Source organism: Pelophylax lessonae (genome assembly GCF_965119305.1).
Source record: "Pelophylax lessonae genome assembly, chromosome: 9".
In the NCBI taxonomy this organism is placed as follows: Eukaryota; Metazoa; Chordata; class Amphibia; order Anura; family Ranidae; genus Pelophylax; species Pelophylax lessonae.
The window spans coordinates 155,687,786-155,710,564 of NC_138776.1; the positions used below are offsets into that span (position 1 = coordinate 155,687,786).

Below are 22,779 nucleotides of genomic sequence, written 5' to 3' on the forward strand. Positions count from 1 at the left end.
GACACTTGGATGCTCTGATTGATTATCTTTGATTTTAATTTAGCACAACACTTATTTTGGCAATAATCTTCATTGTGGGAAAATATGTCACAAGTGGTGCAGCTTTATTTTTGTTTATATATCATAAGCGCAATATTCCTTTGCTGTTAATAAGTGATCGACCGATATCATTTTTTTTTTATTGCCGATACCGATATTTTGGTCATCGCATATCGGTATCGGCCGATATTGGCCGATATTTTCGAAGATTAAAATTTTTTATTTATTTATTTATTTATTTTACAGGTACTCTTGTGGAGGGATCTGAGGATCTAAAAGACCCCAAACCCCTCCTCTACGCTTAAAAGCATTCAAAACGCCAGGTTTGGCTGTTTTGAATTCTGTAATTTTTTTGAATTTGGCGCAGAGTACCCGGAATTGATGTCATGTCACTTCCGGGTTTTTACATGGAGACCCGATCAGAGGCGAATGCGGCTTTGATCTGGTCTTCTCTTCCGCGGCCGTGCAGGCTGGTTGGCCAGGTCTCCTGCTCCTTGTAATGACAGCCAAGCGGCTTCTCAGCCGCATCGGTTGTCATCACAAGACAGCCGACCGTCTGCTATGGATGCCGATACCGGGGTGACGCCTCTAGCTGCAGGCATCATTCAGGTACAGCACTTTCCCGAAATATCGGTAACCTCCGGGGCCGATTCCGATATCTCAGGGAAATGCTAGCTGGCTGGACAAAAAAAACTAACTGTATGGCCAGCTTTGGGTAAAGGGAGATGAGGGGTGGAGAAAGTGTATTCACTGACTGTGAATACTAGGGATGGCAAACTGGGAGAGGGTGGCAAGAATGGGGGAGTCCTGGGTATAGAGTGGGGGAAGATGGGAAATGTGGAACAGCAACTTTAGGTAACAAGTAAAACTGTAAACTGCTAATCTTATCAAAAAGTTAAAGAGGAAGTCTGCTATTTTTTTTTTTTTTACAGGTTACTAGGTTAGAGTTACAGAGGAGGCCTAGTGCTAGAATTATTGCTCTCACCATAATAGTGATTATTAGCGAGATACAGTGATTATCACTGTAACAGCAATGTTTTGAACTGTCATGGATGGGTTTAATTCATAATAGCTGTGAATACTAGTGATCTGTGATTGGCTACAACTAATCACATGATACAGGGTGCTGTGATTGGCCCAGGTGCCATGTGATAGCTGTGGGCCAATCGCACCATCACAATACTAAGCACGGATGTTAAAAATTAAGCCTATTCATAACAGTTGTGTTGATACTGAGATCATGTGATCGCATAGTGATCATGTGACTTCTGGCTGCTCAAAGCTGCCAGTTACCATGATCACAGTGGTCTTGGAAGTGACATGTTACACGCCAGTAGGCATGTGCTGGGTGACATACAGATTTGTTGTCTGGCCTGTAGCTGCCATCCGGTTGCAGTAAAACTACTGTGGGTGAGCGGAGACTGGTTAGAGTTCCCAAATTTTGCAGTAAACACCACTGAAGGGCTAATAAGCAAGCTATTGTCAAACAAAAGGCATGGGAAGCCAGGCACTGTCATGCAAGACATGCACCAATGCCAAAATGAAAACCCAAAAATGCAAAAAGTATCTCTCATTAAACAGAATGGCTGACATTGACAATATGGCTACTGTGAGCCCACCCTTTTAAGGAAAGCAGGCTGTATTATCCATATCTTCAAATTATTATTATTATTTGACTTAGCTGAGCAGAGCAAAGGCTATGAATTTTAATATAGGTTGTTCCTTCTTGGCCAAAGGTTTGCTTTTCATGATCTCCATAAATCCCAGGGATTTGATGCAAACCTATAGTAGCAACAAACCCAAAACTCATCCCTATCACCGAGCAACAGCATTATCACATAGGAGGAAGGAAGGTGAGTCTCTTAGGTAGGCCAAGAATCGGCTGAGGTTCGAACGGTGTGTGGGCAGGCTGACTGTACCAAGTTGACCGATCGATGAACTTGGGTACAACCAGCCTGCCGGATTCACTTGTGATTATTGCTAGCAACTGCTATAGCCACTAGGAATAATCACTATCTTCTCCTAAAGGGGAAGGCTTCCCCCGCCCGCCCCCCTGCCAGGAGCAAACAACTTCTTGGCAGGAGGAATTCCCCTGTCAGCGCTGTCTTTGCCTGCAACGTAAAGGCATAATGTGCTAGTTACCTGCAAACAAAGTCCTCGTCATCCCTGCTGAAGGCCGCATGCATGCGGGAGCCGCAGGTCATGGCACAGGGCTCTGAACAAATGGCACGAGCGGCTGTTTCTTCAGAGCGCATGCACCGATAATGTCAGTATACGTCAGTATATGAGAGTATACAGTAAATATCTCCTAAACGGTTCAAGTTTAGGAGATATTTACAGTACCTATAGGTAAGCTATATTGTAGGCCTACCTATAGGTACAACCTATAGGTAAGTTAACAACCACTTTAACAGTCTACTGAGGTTAACCTATTCTGAGTTTTATTATCATTATTATTATTATTCAGGATTTATATAGCGCCAACAGGTTACGCAGCACTTTACAATATGAAAGGGAGACAGTACAGTTACAATGCAATAAAATACCAGAGGGTTAAGAGGGCCCTGCTCTTAAAAGCTTACAATCTACTAGGGTGAGGCAAGTGGTACATGTTTATGTTCATGTAGCCAGGTTCCAGATATCCCCTCACAAATGTGTCCAGAAGGCTTTAGTTTGTTACGTTCTCTCTCTTTGCTTGATTTATCACCAATCACATTCATATTTCTAATGCAGATTTTTATTCTGATGGTTGTGAGAAACTCTTTAAATCTGATGTTTTAATACATCAAGGCTTGAGATTAAGCAAGGAGTCTGCTGTAGGTGCATTTGGGAATCCCTCGCCTGCATTACAAATAGGTAAGTGACAGGGGTTCTAGACTCACCAGATTGCAGCAAAGGGTATTAGAGCTTGCTAGTATGTTGCAGCAACATCTAGATTAAAGACTGAAGCTCTACGCAGGTAGGCATAGTGCAGGTACACTTACATTGAAGATTTTCCCACTGTTATCCCAGCCGTCTGCCCTCATGACAGTGATTTACTTATCTTTCCCAAATCTACCAAAAAGGCTACATGGTCTATTGTCAAAATCATCTGAGCCATGCCTGTGCCTACACACTCATTCCTGTGAACAGTTTGTACTCTGTGGTCTGGGGGCAGCAGAAGCTACAATGAAGTGTTATTGCATCAAAGGTGCAGTCACGCCTAAAAAAAAAAACAAAACTGAAGCATTACACGTTTCTTTAAAATCACAACCTACCTACATATGGGTTACAGGAAACTCCAGCATCTTCAATATGGTCACAGTTGTGATGTTCCCACTCATTCTTCTTACAAAGGTCTAATGAGGTTTCATTTCCTAGACACTCCACTTCATCAAGTAATATAGGACCAGAGCCTTGTCCATAGTGTGCCCACACCCAGGCTTTTGGCTTTCCCCTGTAATATATATATATTATGAAAACAACATGAGAAACATACCATACATGATTAAAATCTATTGTCTTACATAATGATATACATTGTGTGCACAATTATTAGGCAAGTGAGTATTTTGACCGAATCATAATTTTTATGCATATTGTCCACCTCCAAGCTGTATAAACTTAAAGCGGAGTTCCACCCTGGATTTTTTTATTTTTTATTTTTTAATACCCCCGGGACAGTCAGGGCTAGTGCATTCCACAATGGCTAGCCTCTGATCTGTCCCGGGTTGCACTTACCTGCAAGACGAAATACTTACCTTGCAAACGTCTTGTCCAGCGCTGCCATCTCAGATGTGGGCAGCTTGAAGCCAGCGCGTCCTCTTCGGCGTCTTCTTCCGCCTTCTGTGGTCCCACGATGCTCTGCGCCGGCCCCGACGTCACTTCCGGGTCGCGCGAGTCACCCCTCCACAGCTTCTGGGCATGCCCAGAAGCTGTTTAGAAGGGGATGACGCGCGCGACCCGGAACTGACGTCGGGGCCGGTGCAGGCGCAATGATTCCTGGGAGCTATGACGTCCAGCTCCCAGGAATCATTGCAGAGCCAGGAAGTGACGACGGGCCGCGGCCGAGGAAGGAGGAAGAAGGAAGTAAGGTAAGTATATTTTCTTCGCTACGAGGTAAGTAAAAAAAAAAAAAATATGCGATTATCCATTTCTTTTTCAGGTGACCCGGAGCGAGAAGATGGAGGTAAGTATAAAAATAGGGTGGAACTCCGCTTTAAATGCCTTTTGGATTGAAGCATATCAGGAGATGTGTATTTGTGTAATGAGGGAGGGTGTGGCTTAAGGGGATAAACAACCCTCTATATCAAGGTGAGCATAATTATTAGGAAGTTTCTTTTCCTCAGGCAAAATGGGCCAAAAAGAGATTTACCTGACTCTGAAAAGTAAAAAATTGTAAAAAAGTCTTTCAGAGGGCTGCAGCACTCTTGAAATTGCTAAGATATTGGGGCGTGATCACAGAACCATCAAACATTTTGTTGCAAATAGTCAATAGGTTCGCAAGAAACACGTTGGGAAAAAAGATGCAAATTAACTGCCAAAGATTTGAGAAGAATCAAACATGAAGCTACCTATTATCCTCCAGTGCTGTCATATTCCAGAACTGCAACCTACCTGGAGTGCCCAGAAGTACAAGGTGTACAGTGATCAGAGTCATGGCCAAGGTAAGGAAGGCTGAAACCTGAGCACCACTGAACAAGACACATACTGTAAGTTGAAACGTCAAGACTGGGCTAAGAAATATCTGAAGACAGATTTTTCAAAGAATTTATGGACTGATGAGATGAGACTGACTCTTGACAGACTAGATGGATGGGCCTGTGGCTGGATCAGTAATGGGCACAGAGCTCCACTTCTACTCAGACACCAGCAAGGTGGATGTGGTGTACTGGTATGGGCTAATATAATTAAAGATGAGCTAGTTTGACCTTTTCCAGTTGTAGATGGACTCAAAACTCCCAAACCTACTGCTGATTTTTAGAAGACATTTTCTTTAAGCAGTGGTACAAGAAAAAGTCTGCATCTTTCAAGAAGACCGTGATATTTATGCAGGACAATGCTCCATCACATACATCAAAGTACTCCACTGCGTGACTAGCCAGTAAAGGCCTTAAAGATGAAAGAATAATGACATGGCCCCCTTCCTCACCTGACATAAAACCTATTGAGAACTTGTGGGCCCTTCTGAAATTGGAGATTTACGGTGAAGGAAAACGGCACACCTCTCTGAACAGTGTCTGGGAGGCTGTGGTTGCTGCTGCACAAAATGTTGATCATTAGCAGATCAAGAAACTGACACACTCCATGAATGGAAGGCGTATGAGTGTTATTAAAAAGAATGATGGCTATATTGATCACTGATATATATATATATATATATATATATATATATATATATATATATATAGATAGATATTTTTTTTTCTGAAATGTCAGAAATGTTTATTTGTAAATTTTGAGTTGTTTGCTTAGCTTTTTCACTGTAACAGATGAAAATAAACGAGAGATGGGAAAGTTTTTGTTTTTCATTTAGCTGCCTAATAACTGTGCTCACTATTAGTTGCCCAATAATTGTACACACATAGATATTCTCCTAAGAAAGCCAAAACCTCACTTTTACTTTCTAAAATATTCAGGTTTGAGGTTTATTAACACTTTGGATTGACTGTTAGAACTGGAGTTGTCCAATAATGAAATGAATCCTCAAAAATAAAACTTGTCTAATAATTGTGCACACAGTGTATGAAGCAAGCAATAACATTTGGTAAAACAGCATAAAATAGATGTATTTTTAGTTCTGACCATATTACTATAAAATCAATAGGTAAGCATTAGAATGCTTGCAAAACAGTGCAGCTTCTAATAAGATACAACAGAATGGAGCACTGCTTATTAAGCATATATGGCTCAAGGGCAAACAAGCATTTGGAAGAACAAAATATTGCAAAAGAAATATATGGAAATGTTCCAATGTGAGATCTGTTCAGAAAATGAGTGATTAAAAAAAGTAAAACTAGTTGTGCTTGGTGGTCATTGCAGGGATCAGTGGTAGAAATGTGCGGTAATAACAAGCTACATGGAAAACCATCATTAACATCATGGCCAGTGTAAAAAAAAAGTTTCCTGACAGACTCCATGGCAGCACACGTATGGGTAGGCTCCGCCTCCTCTCCTACCCTATAGGACCCCACTCCCATAAATCTTTGCTCCATACCAGGAGCCGTGTTCCTTTTTAGTCCTCCTCCTGCGAGAAGGAAGTCTTACCTTATAGGACGTCTATCGGTTTCAGGCGAGCTGGTGGCGTGTGGACCTTATTGATGTCGGATGCCTCCTGTTTTATGTCCAGCAATCTCGATATTTATCGGATGGACCCGGGCAATATTATTTTAAATGCTGAAGATGCCGTAAATCCTGAATGAGAGGTGGGCTGCATTGATGGCCAATACGTCCTTGCTATTGAGCGGATAGGCCCTGATGCCCTGTCACACACGCATGAATTCATCCATGCGTGTATAAAACTTTCTTTTGGTTTCATTGCATTTCCTGTTTGTGCGGTGGAGCGCTCCTGCGTTCCAGATCGTCGCTTAGGCTCCTCCCCCTGCCTCGCTGGACCTTCAATTGGTTGTCCAGGATGAGGCTTGGCCCTGGTGTCGTCTGCGCATGCGCGCGCATCGCTCCCGATCTCCTATGACGCTATTGCGTCGTTTGGGGCGTGGCTTTGCGGCGCCCGGGAGATTTAAGCAGCTGTCATTCCTGTTTACAATGGGATGTCTGCGGGCGTTGCGGTGGCTTCCCAGTGCTGTTTCTCTGCTCTTCAGCGGTGAGTCATGCTTTGAACCAGGTGCCATTTGGGGTAAAAGGGATGGTGTGGAAACGAAAGTCAGTACATGTATGCTTACTTTCTTCCTGTGAAGGCTTTTGCTCCTATCTGCAAATGGATGCTTCACCACCCCCCCGGTGGCCAGTCCCTGCGCAACAGGTGAGCTAGTTTTTCTTAACCCTTACCTGCTTGCGTTGGCTGGTGGAATGGAGCCTAAGTGTGTTTTTCTTTCCCTATTCAGCCCTTTTAGGTCTGACCAACGCCCTATTTCTGGATCAAAGGATCGTTCTCCTTCAGCCCATCGGCATTCTTCATCAAAGTCTGGTCATAGGTCTAGCTCTAGGTCTAAACGACATGAGCACACTTCCAGTTCAGTCGCACCGCGGCAATCCCGCCATTCTGACCGCAGTTCAGGGAAATCATGCTGGGGCTGTCGAGCCCGTATCCCTGAGAATAGATCCCTATGTGATACCTGTTATTCCAGGGTTTTGAGGGAAAAGCAAGACACTGCACAACCAGTGGAGGCTATGGTCAGGCGGATTGTAAAAGAATCCCTTAGAGATTGGGATTCCAGCAGGCTTTCGGGTCACTCTTCAGAGGCTCCTGGTTTCCTCCCAAGGGATGAAGTGGAGCCAGGTACTTCACAACCAAGTCGTCTGTCAGAAGATTCTACAGACAGTGAAGATGATTTGGCAGACCAGAATGTAGGTTTTGAACTTGCTATGGTCCCACCGCTAGTTAAGGCGGTTAAGGAGGCATTAAAATGGGAAGATCCAGCTGAGTCCCCAGCCAAACAGAAGAAATACTTCAAACATCTCAAAAAAGAGCGTTCCCATTTTCCCCTCCTAGGGGAATTGGTAGAAATTATTACAGACGAGTGGCAGGGAGTTGAAAAGAAAAACTCTTTGTCATCTAAGGTCTCCAGAATTTATCCCTTTAAGGAGGATAAGATGAAACATCTAGATTCCGCTCCCACGGTGGATGCGGCCTTGATGAGGTTGGTGAAACACGTGACCTTGCCATTGGAAGACTCAGTCTCATTCAAAGACGCTCTTGACAGGCGGATTGACACAGATCTTAAGAAGATTTATCTCTCCGCAGGTATGGCGTGTAAGCCGGCTCTGGCTTTGGCAGCCACATCCAAGGCAATGGAAGCCTGGGTAGACAGCGTGGAGGCTACACTTCAGAGTGTCTCCGAAGAGGTGGCCAGGAGTTCAGCCATTCAGGAGTTGAGACTGGCAACGGCTTTCTTGGGTGATGCATCCATTGATATAATCCGCTTGTGGGAGCGGGTCATGCTGTCCTCTGTCACGGCCAAACGCGCCTTGTGGTTGCGCCCCTGGATGGCTGACCCTGCCTCTAAGCAGGCCTGCTGCAAAATTCCCTTTGAGGGTTCCTCCCTCTTTGGTAGTAAACTGGACAGTGCTATTACCCGTGCCACTGGTGGTAAATCGGGTTTCCTTCCCCAGGATCGCCGGTTGATAGATCAGAGAAGACCTCAAAACAGACAAAATCCTGATCGTGCCAGAGAGGCCCGTTTTTACAGGCCCGGTCGTGAGTTCAGGAAGAACTGGAAGCGCCCTCAGTCTACAGGGCAGAAGTTCTCCAAAGGAAAATCTTCAGCAAGCCGAGAGGCGACGAAGTCTTTTTGATATCGAGCCTGTCCAGACGGTGCGGGTAGGCGCACGCTTACTTCAGTTTGCGCACGTCTGGGCAGCCTCGATCGAAGATCAATGGGCCGTCAGAACCGTATCACACAGACATGTGTGGATTTTCGACAGAAGCCCCATTCTTCGCTTCCTTCCTACGGCCTTACCCCGTTCAGAAGATAAGAAGTCAACTCTTCTTACATATGTAGAATCCCTGGTTGCCCAGGGTGCGGCAGTGCCTGTCCCAACCAAGGAACGGTTCCAAGGCATCTACTCTCCGCTCTTCATGGTCTTGAAGAAAAGCGGCTCTTGGAGGCCGGTTATAGACCTAACACACCTAAACACCTTCATCAAGAAAGAGAGGTTCAGGATGGAAACACTTTTTACAATTCGGCAAGTGGTACAGCCAGAGGATTGGATGATATCCATAGACTTGAAAGATGCCTACTTTCACGTCCCAGTCGCAGCAGAAATGCAAAAATTTCTCCAATTCGCAGTGGGTCAGGTGCATCTTCAATTTACCTGTCTCCCTTTCGGGCTTACCACATCACCTCAAATCTTTTCCAAGATCTTACTGGCTGTAGTAGCCCTGATCAGAGCAAAAGGGATTCGTCTTTACCATTACTTGGACGACTTGCTCCTTCTGTCAGAACATCAGAATCAAATTCTGCTTCACAGATCTCAAGTAATTTCCACCCTTCAAGAGTTCGGGTGGCTCCTGAATTTGGAAAAAAGCCATCTGGAACCCACAAAGTCGTTGGTCTTCCTAGGGGCCCTCTTCAACACTTCCAGAGGCACTATCTCCCTTCCATTAGAGAAGATTCCGACAATTCGCAACAGGATTCGTCCGGCATTATCAGCCTCTCATCTCCGGGCGTCCCAGTGCATGAAGATAATTGGGACCATGGTTTCCACGGCTCCCATGGTGAAGTGGGCACAGTGGAAGATGAGGCCCTTTCAGATGGGATTCCTCCAACAATGGAATTTCGAGAATCCAGAAGTCATCATTCGGATAACTACGTCCATGAGGGACAGCTTAACCTGGTGGCTTCAGCGAAAGAATCTTTTGAACTGCCATTCAATCGTTCCAGCGTCCTGGTTGGTCGTGACCTCGGACGCCAGCAGGACGGGATGGGGAGCGCACTGCCTGTCGGAGGTGGCCCAGGGCAGATGGGACTTCCCTACATGCGGGGTGGTCTCGAATGTGCTGGAGCTTCGGGCAGCGTTCTGTGCTCTCCAGGCCTTTCAGCATCTGGCGACCGATGCCTCGGTCCTCCTAAGACTGGACAATACGACAGCCGTCGCCTACATCAAGAGACAAGGGGGCACCCGCAGTCCTTCTCTTCTGAAAGAAGTGAAACCAATTATGGATTGGGCTCAAAGACATCTGTCTAACTTGTCAGCCGCCTATCTTCCAGGTGCCCAGAACGTCCAGGCAGACTTCCTCTCGAGGTCTGCTCTGGACAACAACGAGTGGTCACTCCATCCAGAGACCTTCATATGGGTCATGTCTCTAGGTTACCGTCCAGAGGTAGATCTGTTCGCATCTCCAAGCAATGCCAAACTGGAGAGATTCTACACGAGGTGGCGTTATCCCCAGGCCTACGGGGTAGATGCCCTGACGGATCATTGGAATTTTCAAACGGCTTATGCGTTTCCTCCAGTGCCAGTCATCTTCAAGTTTCTTCACAGACTCAGGACAGAGAGAGTGCAGATCATAGCGATTCTTCCCTTCTGGCCAAAGAGACCGTGGTTTCCTCTGTTGCTCCAGCTGAGCTGTCGGGACCCGATACCTCTGCCAGTCAGGCCGGACCTTCTGTCCCAAGGGCTTATTCTTCACCCCTGCCCAGCACAGCTTCATCTCATGGCATGGCTGTTGAGAGGGAAAGATTGAAAGCGCTCAGTTGTCCAAATGAGGCAATCGCTACAATGATGAGTGCCAGAAGACCCGGCACGAACAAGGTCTACGAAAAAATCTGGTCCAAGTTCAAGGATTATGTGGATAGCAGATCTATCTCTGTCTCTGACCCAGGAATCCAAGATATTTTGGGATTCCTCCAGTCCGGTCTGGACCTGTCATTGGCAGTAAGCTCCCTTCGGGTCCAAATTTCAGCCATTTCGGCCTTCACTGGGACTGCATGGGCGAAACACTCCCTGGTTCGCCAGTTCTTCAGAGGCGCTACTAGGTTAAGACCTCCTAGAAAGCCCAGGTTCCCTAAGTGGGATCTTCCTACGGTCTTGGAGTTTCTTTCCTCACTCACCTTGAATCAGAAGGATCCATTCTTCCTTAAAAACATCTCCATGAAAACAGCCTTTCTGGTGGCTATTACTTCGGCCAAACGGGTTTCTGAACTCGGTGCCTTGGGTTACAAGGAACCATTCCTTACGTTTTTCCCTGATCGGGTAGTATTGGTTCCGATGCTTGGCTCCAATCCGAAAGTAATGTCGGTATTCCATGTCAACCAGGAAATTGTCCTACCCACGTTCAAATCTCAAGATGAAAATTCTATCCATCCTTTGGACGTGGGGGAAACTCTTCGGCTATATCTGGAGACTACAGCTCCTTTCCGCCAGTCAGACCATCTTTTTGTCCTCATCTGTGGAAAAAACAAGGGCAAACAAGCTTCCTCAAGATCTATAGCAAGTTGGATAGTTCAGACCATCCAGTGGGCATATAAAGCCAAGGGACTGGCTCCTCCAGAGGTGGTGACAGCTCATTCCACTAGAGGGATCTCTACGTCGTGGGCAGCTTCTCTTCATGTAGCTCCTGACGTGATTTGCAGAGCGGCTTCTTGGTCATCAATTCATACCTTTATGTCGCATTACTGTGTTGAACCGGCTTCTTTATCTTCGGTCAACTTTGGTTTAAAAGTCTTGTCTGTTGACGGTGCAAATTAAACCTTTTTCTGTTAAACCAGCAGTTACCCGCCCGGGTGTGTATGGCTAGTTATTTCCCATACGTGTGCTGCCATGGAGTCTGTCAGGAAAACGGAAAATTTATATCAATACTTACCGTAATTTTCCTTTCCTGATGGACTCCATGGCAGCAGGAGTCCCCTCCCATCTGCTGGAGTAGTTCTAGTTATGGAACACGGCTCCTGGTATGGAGCAAAGATTTATGGGAGTGGGGTCCTATAGGGTAGGAGAGGAGGCGGAGCCTACCCATACGTGTGCTGCCATGGAGTCCATCAGGAAAGGAAAATTACGGTAAGTATTGATATAAATTTTCCGTTTTAGTTTAGACATTAAAAAATTTTTCTTAGGAGCTTTGGAACAGTGAAGAGTGGTGAGCGTGATAAGGGAAAACCTAATCTAAATGTTTAGTGGTGCAGCCGCAGCCTATTTTGGTGTGAAAGAATAGATATTTAAAGAGGAGTTCCACCCATTTTTGTGTTTATTAAAAGTCAGCAGCTACAAAAAGTGTAGCTGCTGACTTTTAATAAACACACACTCACCTGTCCCACGGTCCAGCGATGCGGCCGGCAGGAGCCTCGGTTCTCTCCCTCTTCTCCACGCAGTGCCGGCATCTCTAGTGTGGGCAGCCGGCTGTGAAAGCTTGCAGCTTCACAGCCGGGTGCGCACTGTGCATGCGCGAGTTGCGCTGCGCTTCCTGAGTGGACGGGCAATCTTTTGGGACCTGTGACTTGTCCCAGAAAACTTCGGGGGTCAGAGGGGCAGAGGAGAACTTCCGCTGAAGCCTGGGAGCAGGTATCTGTCAAATCTAGGTACCTGCTCCCTCCCAAAAAAACGACATGCCAAATGTGGCATGTCAGGGGGTCAAGAGGCCTTAAAGCGGAAGTCTCATTTTTTTAAGGTTCTAGTAGAGTGCTCTCAAAGCCTGGTGGTAGATATTTATCTACCCATAGTTGCAATAACTTGGTATATTTATTGATCATATTTTCTAAAGTAGTTTCCATCTTTTATTGGATTATATTTTGTGTAATACTGTTTTTTGGTTTCAGTGAGGCACAGTCTAGAGCAGGGATGTCCAACCTTTTGACTTTCCTGGGCTACACAGGAGGAACAGGAATTGTCTTGGACCACACTAAAAATAAGGATAGCTGATGAGCAAAAAAAGTAAAGCAGATCAAAAGTTAACAATCACTGATATACATAACGTACCTGAGTAATAAAACATTCGTTTTTTTGTAATATTTTTTATGATAAAAGTAAATGGGGGGCAACTAAAACGAGTGGGATATTTGACAGTGTTTTTGATAAACTAACACATCAATATCTGATTCCATGTAGTAGCAATTCTCAATGAATTCTCAAGGTGCTCATCAGATATTTTGGTTCTAATTTTGCCTTTCATTTGTTTCATCCTTGAAAATATTTGCTCACAAATATAGGTGCTGACAAAAACTAATGACATGAATAAGATGTGATTGTGAAGAGTGGGATATTTTTCTTTGGGAAGATAAAACTTATAAAAGTCCAGTAAAGAGTCAGTCAACTGTCAAATGTTTTTTCGGCCACATGTGTTCGCTAAGTGTAAACACATTTTTACTGAATATTCCCATCCCAAGAAATCAACAGTACATTTATGAAATTGTTGGGCCACATTCAGCTGTCCAGGTTGGACACCCCTGGTCTAGAGCTTTTTCAGTGTTTGGCTTGCATATATAGCCTACATTGCACATTAGTAATTTTTGCAAGGTGTTTACTCAAGAACCAATGGTGCCCATGTGATCACATTTTTTGCAAAAAAAAAAAAAAAGAAATTGGCCAATGTGTGAACAATCAGGCAGGCACATAAAATGTGTACATGGGACCTCAGATATGTACACTAGTGGAAACAAAAGGATGGATAATTAAGGACAAACTTGTTTGCCCTGGTTGGTACTAAATATCATTGAAATAACACTTTATAGTTAATTTCCAGGGCAGTAACACCTAGGAAGAATGACTTTGTGTAGCCAAAATTTGGTCACAGTCCTCCTTCCTCAAGGGTGACACTGAAGTCAGAAGTTCATTTATGGTTGTAAGAAGATGTGCAGAGTCTTAGCATCTAGCATTTTCAAAAGAAGAGCACAGCCTAGGCAGACTCCATGTATTTGTTGTGACAAATTTTCTTTAAGTGAAAAAAAATATGAATGGATTTGTGAGTGGTCTCTGAAAGCCCCAGTATTTACTCTCCTATGTGCATCCACTTGCAAAGCTGGACCTTTGATGTATGAGTGAGGGTATTAAGTTGGTTGCCAGTTACTCTGTAATTTTATTTCGGAATACTTTTTAGGAAGAAAGGTTAGAGATGCAGTAAACCCAAACATATAGCAACAAAGCTGAATTATGTAGGTATCATTGTAAATCTCAAATTCCAAACCCCAGTTTAGTGTAGCTTGTGTTTGCCTTTTTTAGGTATAGTTGATGATATTTGTCCCTTTAAGAGCAGCCAAATCCAGTTTAATGACTTAGTAAGAGCAGTCACAGTTCAGATGCCTGACTGAATATAAATGGACTGGTTAAGCTTAGAAATGTGCTCATATTACATAGTTTTGGTAAAAGTTGATTGTATAAGTATAAGACCCAAGCACCCTCCAGATATGACCACTGCTCATTGATTCATCTAAAAAAACAACATACTGAGCAGTCTTGAAAGCTAACTTTTTCTTCACATGTCAGCTAACATAGAGTAAAAGGTACTGTAATAAAGTTACATTATTTAAAATAACTCATATTCTAATCTAGACACATACTAAAACTTTTATATTTATATGTGAAACTATTAAAAGAAGCTCTTTCTTATTAAAGTAACTTTATCTTGTATGATTACTGACCCTAGCAATATATTGGTCCTATGTCTAAGCAGAAAATGGTTCGGATTTACCTAAATCCCAGGTGTCGGCAGATAACTTCAGCATCTTTGTCATCCCACCGGTCATCACAGATTGTTCCCCACCGGCCGCCAAAAAACACTTCAACACGCCCCTCAAAGTGGTCCTTTCCTCCCACCAATCGGAGGGGCGGCTTTAAACCTGCTCTTCAGAGAAGGAAAAATAAAAGTTTATGAGTGGGAAGGTTTCTGAGTCTCGAATGCTGTTTTGGTCAAATGCTTTTACATAGTCATACGAATACCTGCCAGTTGACTTTGAATATAAACTAGCAATAAAGAATTACCTTGAGGAGGAGAGCATGTGACTGCGGCTACCATCCGGTGTCTGCAGTCCTTGCCCTGGCTGTAGCTACAGTGTAGTAGGGCATGTTCATTCCCTCGACAATTAGCAGACTTTAGATGTACGGGGGTATTCCACGATTCATAGTCTGAGATCTTTCTGCCTGTGCCAATTTCACTGATGCAAAAATAAAAGTGAGTATGTACATTTAACACAATAGATAGAAAATACAGAATTACAACAATTAGCATACATTTATCAAGAAAACACATAACTGAGATTTTGAATAAAACATCTAGCCTGAACCAGAATATTTTTAGATTAAAATAAAGCTGTCATAAACCTGGGACGTTCAAGCCGAATATGTTCTAAAAATGTGTAAGCAGAGGTTACCTTTAGTGAAAAACACATGTCAAAATGTTCAGTTAATTCACAGAGGCAGCTCAAGTTATATGCAAATCATAACTTTTGCTGGAAATCTTGAGTTTGATGCCACCCTTGGATGCAACCCAAGACTAGCCTATCAGTCAACAAGGCTACACAACACATTAAAGGACCAATAGGAAGCATGGTCCAACTCCACATTTATATGAAGCCAAGATGTACTTCTACCCTTTAATGAAAGGCAACCTTTGCTTATACATTTTTATTATATGAAATGTTTTAATGTCTAGGGTTTGTGACAGGTTTTCTTTAACCACTTTAGGACCGGAGGATTTTCCTGCTTTACGTCCAGGCCACTTTTTGCGATTCGGCACTATGCGACTTTAACTGACAATTGCGCGGTCATGCAATGCCGTACCCAAACTAAATTTACGTCCTTTTTTTCCCACAAACAGAGCTTTCTTTTGGTGGTATTTGATCACCTCTGCGCTTTTCATTTTTTGCGATATTAATAAAAAAAGAGCGACAATTTTGAAAAAATAACAATATTTTTCTACTTTGACAGTTAAAAAATATCCAATATATTCAATTTTTGTCACATATTTAGGCCAAAATGTATTTAGCTACATGTCTTTGACAAAAAAATTCTCAATGAGCGTATTTTTAACCGCTTTAAGACCGGAAGATTTTACTCCATTCCTGACCAGGCCATATTTTGCGATTCGGCACTGCGTTGCTTTAATGGCCAATTGCGCGGTCGTGCGACGCTGTACCCAAATTAAATTTATGTCCTTTTTTCCTCCACAAATAGAGCTTTCTTTTTGTGGTATTTGATCACCTTTGCGATTTTTACTTTTTGTGCTATAAACAAAAAAACAGCGACAATTTTGAAAAAAATAACAATATTTTTCACATTTTTTTATATGAAATCCCCCCCCCCCCCCAAAAAAAAAATGTAAAAAACAAAATTTTTTAACATTTTAGGCCAATTTGTTTTCTGCTACATATTTTTGGTAAAAAAAAAATCGCAATAAGCGTATTTTGATTGTTTTGCGCAAAAATTATTGCAGCTACTAACTACAGGAAATTTATGTCATTTTTATAGTTTTTTTTTTAACTAGTAATGGCGGCAATCTAGCGGCGATCTGCGATTTTTTTGCGGGACTGCAACATTGCGGCGGACAGATCGGACCCCTAACTGACATTTTTGACACTTTTGGGGGTACCAGTGACATTACTACAGTAATCAGTGCTATAAATATGCACTGTTACTGTAAAAATGACACTGGCAGGGAAGGGGTTAAATTTTATTGGTGATCAAGGGGTTAATGTATGCCTGGTGCTTACTGATGTGTGTGGGGGGAGGGGACTGTGTGACACAGGCACAGATCGCAGGTTCAGCTATGCTGAATCCTGTAATCTGTGACTGCCTGTCACTTAGGAGATCCGCCCGCTTTGTTTACACAAGCGGGCAGATCTCCTCACTCGATCGCCGACGATCGGGGAAGAGCGGCGGTTATCACCGCCGCTCCTCCCCTGGCCGGACTCCTGCTGTGTCTGAATACAGCGGGAGCGAATCTCCGACAGCGCGCACGCCGCCCACAAGGGGAGGAGTCCAGCGACGTAGACCTACGCCGCTGGACGATAATGAGCCACTTTGCTGCAGTACGCTCAATGTGAGCAGTCGGCAAGTGGTTAAAGCCTGTGGCAGGTCAAACCCATGCCATGGTTCAAAATGGCAGTCTGGGCCAGATTTTGGAGGAAACAAGCAGATGTGTGCTGCAGTCATAATATAGCTAGAGTTAGGGTCCTCTCACATGGGCTTTCAGCCTGGTGGAGTCTGTTTTGCTCAGCGAGGATCGATCCGCTGATCCCCACTGAGCAGGCGGATAACAGGTCAGTCTCCGCTTACTTTGCAGAGATGGAGCTGTCAGATCCCCACTCTTCTCCATGAGAGATCGGATGAAAACGAACTGACTGTCGGTTTACATTCAATCCTATCCTCCAGACGGATGGAAAATAGGGTTTCCATCCGTCTGGATTTCATGGACCATATCAGATTGGATAGCAGCGGGTGTCAGCAGACATGTCACCGATGACATCCGCTGCTCCGTAGAGGTGCACGGATCATCTGATCAGGTCCGCCTGAAAAAACTGACAGGCGAGCGTGATCGGAAAGCCCGTGTGAAAGGGGCCTTAGAGCTCAGGGCTCCATCCCAGCAGACAGAGAAGGTCATTGCCCAGGGGTCAGGAGGGCTCCACCTTGGAGAGAGGTGAAAGCCAGATCAGCTAGGGAGCTGCAGGAAGAAAGATGCAGAGCTGAGCTGCAGCATAAACACTGGGATGTGTTTGATGGTCGGGAAGACCTTAAAGAGGTACTTGGAGCAGTAAAGCTCCCACAAGAGAGCCAGGAGGCTGAATGTTTTGTTGATTGGTATTGATGGTGAGAACCCCCTGCATGGAAAGATATATCCATGTGAATTTTTTTTTAATAAAAGTGGGCAAGAAAGCCCTGAAAATGATATATCTTGCGTGGAATAAAGTCACTGTTTTGACAATACCATTGAGCTAATAACTCTGATGTGTCACAAGCCCAATTAACCTTTCCAATTAAATGCTGTAAATCTGTACAAGCTTCATCAAAACCAAAAATATGCAAAGTCTTAGTGTGTTTTGTTAATAAAACAGCTCCAGCTCCCCCAACACAGCCTGTACCCCACCAGTAGTCTTCAGATAAGGATCTCTGTGGGAAAGAAGGGGTCTTTTTTTTAGGAGTCCAACACCCCCTTGTTAGAAAAGTCAAACCCCTTTAATATTAGAGAGCTTGTGTTGGACACCTGCAGAGAGACCATTGCTTACCCATGGAGTCCCTGCAGATCCGGTGGGGGACAGGCTGCTTTAAAGGAACTGGATCTACTTTATAAATAAAACATACATTAAACTTTGCACACTTATTTTTCAGACACCCTAAATGGGTGGACTAAGTTGGAGAAGGCTTATTTAAGTAACAGTTTTACAACAATAAATCCATTTCAACATGTATGGGGCAAACAAATGTTTCTAAAGAGGAATGTAAAGTTTGGAATATCACATTATTAGTAGTACATGTTAAGTTTTTAACTAATCACAGAACCTCTGATGTATTGATAAAGACTTATGACATTAATCTTGGTTGTTACACCACAATACTTTACACCACTGTATCTTGTGTCAGAAATAGCTTAGACTAACCTGATTCCAAGCTGTCTGCACACCACACTTGCATCCCAATCGGTCCAGTGGTCTGCACATACTGATCCCCAAACCCCATTTAAATACAGCTGTACTCCACCACTTTTATTAGGATGGTCCCCCAACAGGCGAATGGCACCTAGTAGGAATACGTCATCAGTGTGTAGTCTAAACATATTTCAAGCAACAAGTACATTTTGTCAGATAAAGTGTTATGTCTGCTTAGGCTTGGTAGACTCATCTATCACACTTGTAAAATGCCAGGGTCATTACAACAGAGCAGCCAAATGCTGCAAAATCACATTTGGTTTTCCTTTCAGCTGGCCATACATTATACAATTTTCTTATTCAATTTCCATTAGGTTTACATAGAAATGAAGAAACTTCCCATATACCCCTAAAGAGGTATAGTGGGAAAAAGGAGATTTTAATGTGCCACAACAAAGATAAAAAACAAACACAATCCATTTTTATATAACCAAATTAACTAAGCGCTTGCATAAAAACATGTTAAATCAACTGTGAATAAAAAGTTGACAAATAAAGTGCAAAATGTGTCCCCAAAAAATATATGCATATAATAAATGTTCAAAAAGATTCAATCAACGGAACATATTCCAATATAGTGTCCAAATAAGTGATCAATCAATAAGGTGCAAGGTGCTCCCGTGCAAACATAAACATTTGTGCTCCAGGTGACTGTGACCCCTCCAGGAACCCTACTCACCAGAACGAATGGACCCTGACTAGGGTCAAGAAAGCCTGTGTATAAATGGATGTTGTTATGCACCAAATCTTCTCCTTAACAATAGAAAAGCTAGGTGGATATTCTTGGTAAAAGGTGGTCCTGAATGGCTCCAAAGGATAAATACCAAAACAAGAGACCAGGGATAGTGAAGCCTGTTTTCAAAAGTTTAATTATAGAAGCCAAAAAAACATATCCACAAACATAGTATAGTATAATGCGAGACAAATCTGCAGATGCTTCCGGGAACGCCGCTATTGGCGTGCATTCTACGGCCAGCCAGGAAGTGAACCGGAAGTGACGAATGCAAGGTGCCGTACCGGAAATACGTCAACGCGTTTCACCCTCCCACTTGGGCGTTATCATAGACAATCCATTTTTATTTTCCCATTTAAATCAGCAACACATAAAAATATGTATCCTCAGCTGCTATCTGGTAAAAGGAATATGTATCGAAGCACTCATAGAAGAGGATAGTGTTTCCTTTAGATTTACCATTAACTTTGTAGTGCGAGGGCCTGCCTGAATGCAAACAAATTGAAAGTGTTTAGGTTCAACCTCCTATTATTTGGTTTTGGTAAAACTAAAGAAAATTGTACAATACATTTGTATAATGTTTGGCCAGTCTATGTTTATCAAGTTTTGATTGTGAAACACCAAAGTTGCAGTTTAAAAAAATTGTAAATAGTAGACAGATGATTGGTGAAAAAAGTGGAAAAAAATACAAAATCCAAACAATAAATAAATAAATAACAACACTATGAAGAAAAATCTTTTTTAGCGTTCTTCCACTGAAAAAAAAACGGTTCATACCAGGGCAACATGTAATGCCTTTCTTAAAAAAAAAGCATACAATATATCACATAAAAAATGTATATATAGATACTTCTCATTAGCTATCCTAGAATGCATATATTTCAGATGTCCAGTACCATGGCTGCAGTCACAATGTGCCCAGCTTATTATCCCTGAGGGTTGCCGATAAAAACACCATGGTGTCCTTCCTCCTTCAGGGTTCCTGCAGTAGTTATGGTTCCCCAATCCTCGGCTAGGGTATTGCTGCATGTAATCAGGAAACTCAGACCAGTTCAGACAGTCTGCGCCAGACTCCGTGACAGAAATTGTGCCATTGTAGTATCCCAGAGAAGCTACACCATCAGAGCAGAGGCTGTATCCTGCAAACAGCAAGAATATAAAAAAAAAAAAAAAAAAACATTACAGATGATTAATTTAGATTATTCATAAATCACAGAAAGTAATAATAATGTCAAATGACAAGAACAGTTAATAATTGAGAAATTAAATAATTAAATGATTATGGGGTCACTTGTCCCCTTCAGCTAAAGATATGCAGTGGTTATGTCTGGGAGGGATACACTGAAGCTGTGTTGTGCAAGTTCCTTTGGAAAAGGAGTCAAGGCTTGGACATAGGATGTTGGGAATGGAGAGAGGTTTGAAGTATGAAGAGAGAGAGCTTTGGAGCAGTCATATATAGTAAGGCACATGTGAATCCATGTAAAGGAGGAGCAAGACATCTTCTTAGGGTTACGTTGTACACTCTGGGCAAGATCTGTAAAGCTTCTGTGCTGTGTGAATGCTAAGGTATGAAACGCTCCTTAGAACTGTGTGGCAGAAGAAAGTGTTTGGGTAATTAGGTTTCCCATGAACAAGTCATCAGAAGCCCAAGTAATTGTACCAAAATCCACTTTGGAAGAAAAGAGACTTCCTAATTATCTGGTTTGTAACCTTAAAAGAGAAGTATGGGAATGTTTTTTATTTTAGAATCATACTTACCTAGATGGATGCACCATTGGTCCGATGGTGCATCTGCCCCCCGCTGACTCTAAGGCTGAGAACCGAGTTATCAAACAGTTGCTCAGTTCTCAGAGCGCCTTAAGCACAGAGCTGGTGACTGTCAGTCACTGCTGTCTGCTCTGCCCCTCCAGCACTCACTGGAGTGCTGGGCTGCGGAGGGGTCGGAGCGGCTGACTAAAGCCCCGTACACACGTACCGATTGTCGGCCGAACGATCGGCCGTCTTTTGTTGGTTGAAATGTGCTCTAGACTGCACACTAATTTTGTCGGCCAACAACAACCAACTGCAGAAGTGATGTCATGTTCTGGTCTACTTTCCGTGTGTTTTTTCTTCTCTGAGCATGCCCAGTCTTGCTCATCTGGCTTTTGTCGGCCGAAATCTGTACTGACTGACGAACAATCGGCCGTTCTTTGTTGGCCAACAAAAATTTTATAGCCTGCACACCAGATTTTGTTCGGCCGAAAAGTCGCAGTCGGTTGTCGGAAGCATCATACTAACAAGCCGACAATCGGCCGATCGGACGTTGGCCGAATATTTACGGCCGACAATCGGTACGTGTGTACGGGGCTTTAGGCTCTCAGCAGCTCACTAAGGCTGAGCCGGGTGTCGGTCCAGGCATGTGGGCAGATCCCAAATGTATGGTCGCGACCTTCCCCGACCCTAGACCGGCTCTGTGATGTCTGCTGAAAATGGTTCACAGGAGTGCAGAACGAACTGCACTACTGTGATCCACAGGAGAAGTACAGCCAAACGAGCTGTACTTTTCCTTTAAGAGAAAAAGCAAGTGTTTCATACAGTAATTTCCAGCAAAGACTGATTTGTAAATGAAAATGAAAATACTAGTTCCCTGGCTGTCATGTTGATGCAATGGCTTTAGAAGGTTGTAGGTTTCTAAAATAAGCCAATAAATAAGTATTAGGTATTCCAAGTTTCCTGATTTACATGATTGTTCTGGTCAGCTTTTTAAAGAATTAAAACCAGATATAGCTAGGTAATAGTCATCTTCAAATGGGAATTTGCAGTGGTAGTCTCCACATTGCTTCAATTCTCGAAATAACTGGCCAAGAACAAGAATACAGAAAATGACTTCCGTCCCTTAACCTGTATTTTGCCTCTTGCATGGTTCACCTAACTGCTGCCCTCCACAGTGCCAGATACGTCTGGGGGCATATGATTGACTCCACATGACAGAGATATTGCTTACTGATTGACCATTCAGTATTCAGGCAGTCAATGAAGTCACACAGAGCTTACACAAGGCTTTCTCTCTTCATACCTGATGGTTGGATGGAAGGTGAAAGTATGAGGAAATGAAAAGAAGGTCGGTATGGACAGTTGGGGAGGGTGGGAGTTAAGTAAAGTGGTTTCTTTGCTCTGCATGGACAAAACACGGGTTCACTTTAAAGCAGATCTATCATGAAATATCACTATTAAAAATCGAAAAAGTTAAATAAAAAATATTTTTTTTCAGTCATTGCTGGCTGTAGCCCTATCCCCACGTAGCCTTAAAATATGGGCACTCCCATAGGGGTAATTACAGCCAGTCCCACCCTCTCTCTGTGCAGTACTCTGTCTCCTCATCTCTCCTCCTAAGTTTTCAATGCTGCTTGCTATTCTTTGGAGAAAGTTGAAACTGTCAGCTTGTGTAGTGAATGATTGGAACAATGGGCTTTAATTTACAAAAACACAATCTGACAACAACACAAGCCAAATATTATACTAGGCTGCCTCAGACAAGTATAATTGCCACTGTGTGCTATTGTTAGCTTGTGTTTTTGTGAATGAAAGACATTTTCCCCAGATGCAATTATTCATCACACAAGCTGACAGTTTCAATTTTCTCCAGTGAATAGTAGGCGTGTAATATCACTGTAGAATGCAATAGATTAGGCTGGGTTCACATACGTTGTTGCCGCGGGTCACAGCATGGGGTCTGGTGCGTTCCTCTTCATTGATTCAGGTGCGAATTAGGTGCGAATTGAATTTGCACTTAAATCA

At 43.3% G+C, this 22,779-nt stretch overlaps 1 protein-coding gene across 1 annotated transcript in view; it reads right to left on the reverse strand.

The window, feature by feature from the left end:
* Positions 1 to 22,779, reverse strand: part of LOC309563142 (neurotrypsin-like) — a 72,517-nt gene that overhangs the window by 23,528 nt on the left and 26,210 nt on the right. The window contains exons 3-7 of the mRNA XM_082267468.1: positions 19,899 to 20,141; positions 18,222 to 18,360; positions 14,611 to 14,783; positions 14,321 to 14,468; positions 3,297 to 3,475 (exon numbers count right to left, since the gene is read on the reverse strand). Of these exons, the coding sequence (XP_082123594.1) occupies positions 3,297 to 3,475; positions 14,321 to 14,468; positions 14,611 to 14,783; positions 18,222 to 18,360; positions 19,899 to 20,141 (882 nt within the window). The remainder of the gene's footprint in view (positions 1 to 3,296; positions 3,476 to 14,320; positions 14,469 to 14,610; positions 14,784 to 18,221; positions 18,361 to 19,898; positions 20,142 to 22,779) is intronic.